The 11,197-nt window shown below is 40.4% G+C and overlaps 1 protein-coding gene across 1 annotated transcript in view; it reads right to left on the bottom strand.

The window, feature by feature from the left end:
* The window catches only part of LOC113470334 (tryptophan 5-hydroxylase 1-like), a 29,593-nt gene that overhangs the window by 5,967 nt on the left and 12,429 nt on the right, over window positions 1-11,197 (bottom strand). The window contains exons 4-5 of the mRNA XM_026828703.1: window positions 9,781-9,907; window positions 585-817 (exon numbers count right to left, since the gene is read on the bottom strand). Coding sequence (XP_026684504.1) covers window positions 585-817; window positions 9,781-9,907 — 360 coding nt within the window. The remainder of the gene's footprint in view (window positions 1-584; window positions 818-9,780; window positions 9,908-11,197) is intronic.

Here is an 11,197-nt window from a genome sequence, read left to right as displayed (position 1 = left end):
GGTTTTCACCATTGGATTCCTTATTTTTTGTACATACTGGGAAAAATCGAAAACCCCCGAAATTCCAAACCGTTCCCGAGATATTGACGTTTTTTAAGTTCCCCATAAGAAATACACAGGGAACAGAGTTTGAGGCCAGCAAAACTTTTCCTACGTTTAATATCTTGCTCCCGCATTTAGTTTTCATTTCTTCGGGACAAGACTCAGGGACGATATTAGTTTTCAGGGGCGAAGCCAACGGAGCGCGAAGCGCGACCTCATAACTCAGGGACGATATTAGTTTTCAGGGGCGAAGCCAACGGAGCGCGAAGCGCGACCTCATACACATATGACCTAACGGCTGCATACTAATTCCGAAATGATGAGATCTACCTACCCTGAGCCGTTGTCAGTGTTTTTCTGGTGCACCCTGTATTTATGCTAGCACAGTTTAATGATGTTAAGGGTGGAAATGCGGACATACGGGAGCGAATTCGGATTGTGACTCTTATATTTTCCGGAGCGGATTCAGCATCTATTAAATGAGAAGAAAGCTCACGGGAGCGTAATACTTATACTCGTATGTAGGTATACCAATCTTTTACCTCATTTTCTCCTTAGCCTCTTCAAACGAATCGGTATAGTAGTAAGCATTCTGGTAAGCAGTTATGATACATTCTTCGCTAACAGTAACTGCTGGATCAAATCTTCTTATCTTATCACCGGCGTTCGTGACAGCATGGGTTAATTCTGCGACAGAAGACAGAAGGCCGGCTCCATACACTTTGAGTGCTCCATCTTGCTTACACAGACCAAACTCTACTGTGAAGAAGTATAGCTGAAATTACAAACACATTCATTGTACCTACTCCTCTTTATAATTATTTTTCGACTTGCACTGTGGGCCAGACTCCGAAAATTTTGGAGCATCCACCCCCCCTCCCTTAGTGTTTGGACCTTGCCCCCCCCCTGTGGTGAAAGGACTTGATTTATTTCACCCCAGTGGGGCCCAGGTCACCCCAGGTGTGTGTGTTTGACCACAGATTATTGAAAGGTTTCGGTTCCACAATATCCTCCCACTCCACAGGACAGGAATTTGACACCGGACCTTGCATAATATTTGAAGCATTGTTTACTCTTGATGTTTTCATTCAAGTTCCGTGTTCCTTCTTTTGCTTTTGTTTTAAGATTTCGAGGGATGTGTTCTACCAACATTGCTTTATAGGTAGGTACACATTGCTCATGGAATAACATTTTCAATAAGTTCAGTACTTTGATAGTTTACTGTTCAATTAAATTGTAGATTCTGTGATTATTCTCGTAAGCTTACCTTATCAATCTGTGTTTCCCATACTAAGCTCACTTACCAACCTACATTCTCAATGATTCCTTTCGTTGTGGGCGTACTCTATTCATTCATTTGACCACGACTGCCTCCAATGAAGGCAAATATTTAATATGTTGACCAGAATATTATTATTCTCATGCACCTGTCCACAATGTAGATTGTAGACTTTACATAATGCTATTCAGATTTGAGCCAAGCTTTTAACTTTAATTGTATGTTTTGTAAATCCAGTTAGTGCATGCATGGGCAACCAGATCACAACCTTCGGTCGTCATGTATTTAGAACTTTTTTTATATAAATATTGCAAGCATGACAGGGGATGTATTTAGAACGTCATGTATTTAGAACTTTTTTTATATAAATATTGCAAGCATGACAGGGGATGTATTTAGAACGTCATGTATTTAGAACTTTTTTTATATAAATATTGCAAGCATGACAGGGGATGTATTTAGAACGTCATGTATTTAGAACTTTTTTTATATAAATATTGCAAGCATGACAGGGGATGTATTTAGAACGTCATGTATTTAGAACTTTTTTTATATAAATATTGCAAGCATGACAGGGGAGTATCACCAGAAGTCATAGAGTACGGTTGTGCGTTGCTCTATTGCTCCTTTCGCGTAGATAGGTATAAACAAAAAATATTATTTTTAAACATTTGACAGTGACAATGTGATAGTAAACATTTCGTATCAGTGTCAGTGAGAGTGTAATAGTCAGGTCCAGTATCAGGGGGGTCACCCCTTGACTGTTGTCAAGCCATGATGGGGACTCCGATGGACTCCTCAGCAGCCCATCAGGAACTCAGTGGAACTGAGCAAAACCCTCTGTTGACCTCTGGCCAGCAACTTCAGAGATTTACAAATCTCAGCCAAACGTCTGCAGAAGACTTTCAGGAGCTTGAGGTGATCAAGCAACAACTGAAAACCTTCAGCCTACCACAGCCTCTTCAGGCACTAGAACAAGTCATCAGTAGACTAGTCTGGAAACTGGAAGCCGTGCTGAAAGAGAAGAATGATCTCATTCTCGCAGACAATATGCGAGCCAGCATTGCCAGCACCAGCCCTAAATCTGCACCCCCTGCATCATCTGTTAAACAAAACAGACCCTCAACTGCTCAGTCAATGATATTCGAGACAGACGAGGAAGACACAGTGGAGGAGGAAGGTGAGTGGACCACTCATACCAATAAGAAGAAGAGGAAGGGCACAAATCAGAGGACAAGAAAGATCAACAGTAGGATTCAGGAACCTCAGGAGAAGAAACCAAACCAGGAGGGGGCACAAAGGAAACCCCCACCAATCAAAGTGGAGACAACGGATGTTAAAAGTCTCACTACGCTTGCGAAAGAAAGCGCAGGAGATGGCTTTGTCATCAAGCCACTAAATGATAAAATATTAAAAGTAAATTTGGAAAACAGTGACGATTACCGTAAAATGGTTTCGTCACTGAAAGAAAAGGAAATAAGTTTCCACACTTATGAAAATAAGCAGACCCGCCCGATAAGAGTGGTAGCTAAGGGGCTGCATCACCAGTGGACAGAGGCAGAAATCTTTTGTGAGCTACAAACCCTAGGATATAAAATTATCAATGTAAGTAGAAAACTTTCTAATAAAGATAAGTCCCCCTTAAATATGGTCGTCCTCTCCTTCGATCGTGAGGAAAATATAGAAAGCATCTATAAAATAAATAGAATCTTGCACAATGTGGTAGAAATCTGTCCAATAAAAGGAGACAGACTAGTACCACAGTGCAAAAGATGTCAGGACTTTGGGCACACTAAAAATCACTGCAACATAACCCCACGTTGCGTGAAATGTGCCCAAAATCACCTCACAATCAATTGTGAGAAACAGCCCAACACCAGAGCTAAGTGTGCAAACTGCAACGGAGATCACCCAGCTAATTACCGTGGCTGCTCCGTTGCAAAAGAAGCGCAAGCCATGCGCAAACAGCAGCGCAAAGCTGCTAGAGAGGCTTCCCAGCCAGCCAGAAGTAAAACTGCACCAGCAAAAAAGCCGCAGAACAAAAATTCTGTAAAAGCTGGAAACCCCCCGAAAACTTCCTGGGCTCAAGTCGTGAGAGGAAACAACGCTCCTCCCCCGAAACCTAGTTCCCAGGGGTCAGACCAAACCCTCTCACTTATTCTAAATGAGATAAGAGGTTTAAAATCAGAAATAACATCCCTTGCTACTAGGGTTGAAGCAATTGAACAGCGATCCAAGCCGGGTCGCAAACCCAAGGCTCGATCATGAACCCCCCTACCACCTTATCAATTCTTGCCTGGAATTCAAACGGGTTGCTAAAAAATAAACTTGAACTACAATTACTGCTGGAACAGCAAAACATAGATATTGTTTTGATATCAGAAACTCATACTACACACGAGTCCGTGTGTAAGATAAACAAATACAAATTCTACCATGCAATGCACCCGAGTAACAAGCCTCGTGGTGGGGCTGGTATCTTAATCAAGGAAAACATAAAACATTATGAAGAATTTAAAACTGAAACAAACAAGGCCCAGATTATGTGCATTACTGTGCAAACTAGAACATATCCGTTAAAAGTTGCAAGCATATACTGCCCACCAAATTTGTGTGAGAAACGGGAAAAAATGAAAGTGTAAATGTACCTTATTGAGTACCTAATGGAGATACCTATTTTGAATATTTTGGTAGGTAGGTACCTTCATAGGTATTATTATCCATCGGCATCGGTTTGAAGTGTAGTAAACGCAGCTATACGGAAACAAGTTGTAACAAGAAATTCACTGATTCTTGGAAAGAGCATTTTAAAGAGAAAATGTTTATCTTGCTTCTTCAATGGAAAACGGAAACATAAATGCATTTAAATGCTTGAAAGAAGAACTACAGGACGAGTTGGACGATACTTTATATTTGTGCTAATTCAAACAACAGATTGAAGCTTTGAAAGACGAATTTGAAAGACGATTCAAGGACTTTGGTGAGCTTGAGGTCATTTTAGAATACATGGCTTATCCATTCAATGACTTGGAACTTAAAGAGATGACTACCGTAGCTGAGAAAATAGCCCAATTGTCAAATCATTGATGAAATTTTAAAATTAAAAAACGACATCGCAATAAAAGCCAGAGCTGATTCAAGAAGTTGTAGCTTCTGGATCTATCTCTCTGAAGATAAATATTTATTTTTTATTCTTTGGGTGTGGGTGGGGGGGGGACCTCGAACACTTTTGAAAGTTAAGAAGGGAACCGCAACGAAAAAAGTCTGGCCACCCCTGGATTAAATCTTCTTTGAAAATCTTTTAGGTCATCATGGTTAAAATTCACACTTTCAAGCTTCGGCAAAGCATTCAAGGCCATCTTGAATTATCATGAGTAGTTGCAGGTTAGTATTCTTCAGGAAATTTGATCATCATAATATCATAACTAAATAAATTTGATCATCATAATATCATAATTAAATTAAAATTTACACTTCTCAAAGTTGGGCCATGTCTTTCTAATCCATCTTACCGCACCATGAGGGCTCCCAGGCCAGATGGCAGGCAAGCGTCTGTCAGGAAATTTTTTCCATGTCTGCAACTCTGTCTCCTTTGAATCCTGTGTTATCACTTGCACGCAAGATCAACCTAAGCGCACCTTTGCAGACAGAGGAACAAATCGACCTCGAGCTTGAAAAACTCGTAAATGATATACAAAGCTCTGCTTGGGAAAATACGCCTGAAACCGTGTCGTGAGGGGGAAATTAAAACAATCCTTTCTTTAGCTTTATTTCAATTACACAAATCACGTTTATTCTTTATTAACATTTAACACAATTATTACAAAGAAGACGTCTTAACATTTTACAGTCAGGTTCAAAAGTCACAATGTGCTCTCCAGTTAGATTTTCAACTAACCTCAACAACTCCACAGTGTTGCCAGATGTTACTGTACGACAGTCAAATGTGACAAGGATGCGACACGAAACTTTTGGTCAAGACCGGTGCAACGGTTGGCGGCATTTTACCGCTTTTTGGCGGTTTTCGTTGTAATTTAACAATATCTTGGGAACGGTATAAGCCAGAGACTTGAAATTTGGTATGTTGTTCACAAATGTGACAAGGATGCAACACAAAACCTTTGGTTAAAATAGGTGCTGCGGTTGGCTGCTGTATTTTGACCGCTTTTTGGCGGTTTTCAGCTACGAGCATATACTGACTAAACAGTTAGAAATATTGTAAATGTTACAACAGAACACCCAAATAAGCACCATTCAATAGGATAAGGAAAGTCGTGTGATGTTCACACCAGATTTTTTAGGTTGTAAAGCTCTACCCAGAATTCTTCAATATTTTTGGCATTTTTCACTTTATCTGGTAGGTCTGTTAAAGGTAGTAGTCTCCATTCGTTATCAATGTCTTGTATACTGTGAGATATACAAATCCTAGGTACCTACTTTAGCACACAAAGGTGCCAGAGAAGGAACTTCATCTTTTTACTTTCCTTATCCTATAGGAAGGAAAGTAATGTAATCGGATCAAATTTTCGATGGTCAGTTTTTAGTGCCAAAACACGTTTTGAGGTCCCTAGAGCTTAAATATAAAGTTTCAGCCATTGGTCCGTGTGTGTGTCTGTCTGTCCTGTCTGTCTGTCTGTAAACAAAATATCTCGAGAACGGTAATAGCTAGAGACTTGAAAGCCAAAACACGTTTTGAGGTCCCTAGAGCTTAAATATAAAGTTTCAGCCATTGGTCCGTGTGTGTGTCTGTCTGTCCTGTCTGTCTGTAAACAAAATATCTCGAGAACGGTAATAGCTAGAGACTTGAACTTTGGCTGTCAAATGTGACAAGGATGCAACACGAAATTTTCGGTTAAGACCGGTGCAACGCTTGGCGGCATTTTACCGCTTTTTGGCGGTTTTCGGTGTAATTTAACAATACCTCGGGGACGGTATGAGCTAGAGACTTGAAATTTAATATGTAATTCACGAATGTTACAAGGATGCAACACAAAACGTTTAGTTGAGATAGGTGCTGCGGTTGGCGGTATTTTGACCGCTTTTGGACAGATTTCGACCGATTTTGGCGGTTTTCACAGTTTTCAGCTAAAGCGGCAAAACGGTTAGAGATATTGTAAAAGTTAGACCGTCGCGCCGAATTTTCCTCCAAAAACAACACGAACAACAAAAGAAATAACAACATCAACAACACCAATAATAACGACATCACCACCACCACCACCACCACCACCACCTCGATCAGGTGGGAGAAAATTGTTTGTCCACCGTTGTTGTCGTTGTTGTTGGTGTGTTGTTCGTGTTGTTTTTGGAGGAAAATTCGGCGCGACGGTAGAAAGAAACTGGTGGACAGGGATGCATTGTAGGAAATTGACGGATTCTCCCTTTGTATCGTTAATATCTCCGTAAATTCAGCTCCCATAGCGTAGTGGTCACTGCGCTCGCCTTGCACGCGGGAGACCCGGGTTCGATTCCCGGCGGGGCCAAGAAATTTGTATCATGCAAATGATTGATTCCGTGACTGGCCGTTACGGGGCCCACTCAGCCTCGTGAGGAAAATGAGTAGCTATGTAATATAAATGCGCATAGCGACCGGTGCCAGCATGGTAGGTAATTGGGAGCTGGATTATTGCGATATGTGTATTTGGAAAAATCCTAAATCCTACAATGCTGCAGTGAGCACCAAAGTTGTGATATGGTAACACAAAGAAAGACATTTTTACTTTCCTTATCCTATAGGAAGGAAAGTAATGTAATCGGGTCAAATTTTCGATGGTCAGATTTTAGTGCCAAAACACGTTTTGAGGTCCCTAGAGCCTAAATCCAAAGTTTCAGCCATTGGTCCGTGTGTGTGTCTCTGTGTCTGTCTGTCTGTAAACAAAATATCTCAAGAACGGTAAGAGCTAGAGACTTGAAATTTGATATGTAGCTGTCAAATGTGACAAGGATGCGACACGAAACTTTTGGTTAAGACCGGCGCAACGCTTGGCGGCATTTTAGCGCTTTTTGGCGTTTTTCGGTGTAATTTAACAATATCTTGGGAACGGTATAAGCTAAAGTTCATAAATGTGACAAGGATGCAACACAAAACGTTTGCTTGAGATGGTTGCTGCGCTTGGCGGTATTTTGACCGCTTTTGGACAGATTTCGACCGTTTTTTGGCGGTTTTCAGCTATACTGACTAAACGGTTAGAGATATTGTAAAAGTTACTATAGAACATAAAAATAAGCATCATTCAATAGGATAAGGAAAGTCGTGTGATGTTCACAACAGATTTTCTAAGTGTGTATTTATATTTACACATCATTGGTAGGTACAGATCTACTTATTACCTAGCTATTTGCGAGCTTTTAGAGGTGATGGTGTTGTTAGTCTATTATTTTTGTTATGTCATGGTAGTAGATATCAACATAAATATATGTACTATACGGTACTTATTATTAACATGAAAATAAAAGGAAAACATTGCGAAGTTAAAATTGAGAGAAGGTTGAAGGAATTGAGATCCAGCATTTTCGGCAGATACGAAAAATTGGGAATGCAGACTTGGCCTTAATTTTCTGATCTCACCACTTTTAAGGGCCGACACTTTTGGAAAATGGCGGTTATCTAGAGAACCGATCGAAACCGCTCATGCATATGGGAATGATTATTGTTGGAAATGATCCCATATATCTACTGTAGGCCGTTGTCCCTATAATTCTGGACCACCCTGTATATCCTAATCAATCTATATCCTAAATATATACAGCCCCTTGTGTAACTGACTGACTCACTCACTCATACTAATTCTGACCCAATGCGCAACACAGTACTGACCAAGTACAAGGAGTACAAGCGCAGCCTGGGTGAGAAGAAGAATCTGAATGCGAAGCATGTGAACCAACATCTCCGGGCTAGTGACCTTTTCATTCATGAGCATGTGACTGTGACTACCAAACTATTATTGGCGGAAATGAAGGCATTCGCAAAGGAGAAGAACATACGATTTGTATGGATCAAGGACGGTTACATACTTCTGACAAACAGGTTGTCAAAATTTAGACAAAAAGAGAATTTGAAACCTTCAAAAATAATTTTCAATAATAGGTATGTAGAGATGTGTAAAGATTCATTGAACTAAAAAAATGAACTACTCTTTTCAGTGAACTAGGTAGTTCCTCAAGAGTAGTTCTTTCAAAACTTGTAACACGCTCTTTAGTTCCCTATACAATAAACAATAACCAGCTGTATGTTGTACGAGACCGAGAGTTTTCTGTCTTTTTCTTTCTACATTTGAGTGAGAGAGATGGCGTAACTCTGAACCCCCACAACAAGCTGGGTCCGTCCCTCCGGGAATTTTTTAGTCCGTAGTTTATTCGATCATGGTTAAAGAATACCTTTGTACCTACCTAATTTGTTTAATATCCAGTTTATTATCATTCTTGATTTGATTTTTTGATTTTACTTTCATGTAATGATTTAAAATCAAGACTAGAGCCCGTTCTCCCTTTATTCCCAATATAATGTTTAAGTCACCCATCCATTTATTGGCCTTTCTCGGCGTAGCTTAACATAGGTGACGAGGGAGCGCGAAGCGCGACCCCATGCACAACCCCGCGAAACCCCCGGGAGCGCGCAGCGCGACCGTAAACAAGGGAGCGCGAAGCGCGACCCCATGCACAACCCCGGGAAGCCCACGGGAGCGCGCAGCGCGACCGCATACGCAACCCCGCGTTGCGAACACGCGAAGCCCCCGGGGGGATAATAAGAGGATACATGTCTCTTATAAATCGACCAACAGGATTAGCTAAGAAGTCCGGTACTTGTCTTGACCACATCTGTTCGTGATCGTCAGATCGTCCGAATCCTTTGTTTAGATTTTTTTTTTTTCACACGTAACGTGGTTCCACGTCAGCCCTCGTCATAATGCGTCATCCCACGTCACGTCAGCGTTTACTCTTCATCTCGCTATTCAATACAATACGCACACCATTCCTCTCCCCCCCCTACTGTCTGTCCACTGTATACCAACTTACACCCATCACCAATATCTTTAGATTTATTCCCCTTCTACCTAGTCTCTTGTACACATAGTATTTGAATTTTTCTCCTGGACATAAGGTCCGCTATTTCTCTCCCTCTGCCTGTTATTGATCCTACATTCAAAGTTCCTATTCTCACTTTCCACTCTTACTCTCAGGGCTAACTTTTTTAACCGGGCCAGTCCTTGACCCGGTAGCCCTTGCACACTTCCCACAGGTGTCAGGCGAGATACCTGCACGTCGCATGAAGGCTTTAATGGACTATGGACAGATTAGCTGTGCCTAACATGGTTTTAGTTTTGGCGGGGTTCTTTACAGCTGGATGCCCTTCCTAACGCCGACCCTCTCTTTTTAAATACCTACACTAGCTTTTGCACCCCTAAAGGCTAGATTTGCAGTACGCAAATAGTAAACACAGAATACTCGTATAACTTTACCGTTCCCAATCTCTCCACATCTTCATCTGAAGCTCCCAGTGAAGTAAGGCCCAACTCCTGAGAGAACTGAGCGAATGTTGGATTTGCCAGGAGAGGCATGTGACCCAGTAGCTCATGACAGCAGTCACTAGAGAAATGAACAACAAACAAACAAAACTTAAAAATATTCAAAGAGATAAACAATTTAACTACATAAAATATGTACCTACAGACTTTCATGTAATGATTTAAAATGAAGACTAGAGCCCGTTCTTCCTTTATAACTAGCCCGTTCTTCCTTTATAACTACATAAAATATGTACCTACAGACTTTCATGTAATGATTTAAAATGAAGACTAGAGCCCGTTCTTCCTTTATAACTAGCCCGTTCTTCCTTTATAACTACATAAAATATGTACCTACAGACTTTCATGTAATGATTTAAAATGAAGACTAGAGCCCGTTCTTCCTTTATAACTAGCCCGTTCTTCCTTTATAACTACATAAAATATGTACCTACAGACTTTCATGTAATGATTTAAAATGAAGACTAGAGCCCGTTCTTCCTTTATAACTAGCCCGTTCTTCCTTTATAACTACATAAAATATGTACCTACAGACTTTCATGTAATGATTTAAAATGAAGACTAGAGCCCGTTCTTCCTTTATAACTAGCCCGTTCTTCCTTTATAACTACATAAAATATGTACCTACAGACTTTCATGTAATGATTTAAAATGAAGACTAGAGCCCGTTCTTCCTTTATAACTAGCCCGTTCTTCCTTTATAACTACATAAAATATGTACCTACAGACTTTCATGTAATGATTTAAAATGAAGACTAGAGCCCGTTCTTCCTTTATAACTACCATATTTATAATGTTTAAGTCACCCATCCATTTATTGGCCTTTCTCGGCGTAGCTTAACATATAATTATGACGCTAAAACCGGTCTTAAATTAACGACTGAAGTGTTATCTAGAGACTTGAAATTTGGCATCCAGCTGTCAAATGTGACAAGGATGCGACACGAAATTTTTAGGATAAGTGCTGTGGTTGGCAGTATTTTGACCGCTTTTTGAGTTTTTTGTCGGTTTTCAGTGATATTGACTAAACGGTTAGAGATATTGTAAAAGTTACAATGGGACAACAATCAAAGCATCATTCAATACAATAAGATAAGGAAAGTTGTGTGATAATCACACCAGATTTTTTCATGTTGGAAAGAGCATTATCCTTTGCCAAAACTGAAACCAGTTGCACTACTGTTGAATTCACATCTCTTTTTGAACTTTCTCGCTTTGAGTTCATAGGTCGTCGCGACAAATTTCAAGATCAAAGCTCATTTGTGTGAGAAAATGTGAAAAAATCCCCCAAAAACCAGTTTTTTTTTTTGGTTTTTTGGACAAATTTTGCATCACCACTTTCGTGTTCCTG

The sequence above is a fragment of the Diaphorina citri genome, unplaced genomic scaffold (genome assembly GCF_000475195.1).
Source record: "Diaphorina citri unplaced genomic scaffold, Diaci psyllid genome assembly version 1.1 scaffold1523, whole genome shotgun sequence".
Lineage (NCBI taxonomy): Eukaryota > Metazoa > Arthropoda > Insecta > Hemiptera > Psyllidae > Diaphorina > Diaphorina citri.
This window is presented reverse-complemented; position numbering and strand designations above follow the sequence as displayed.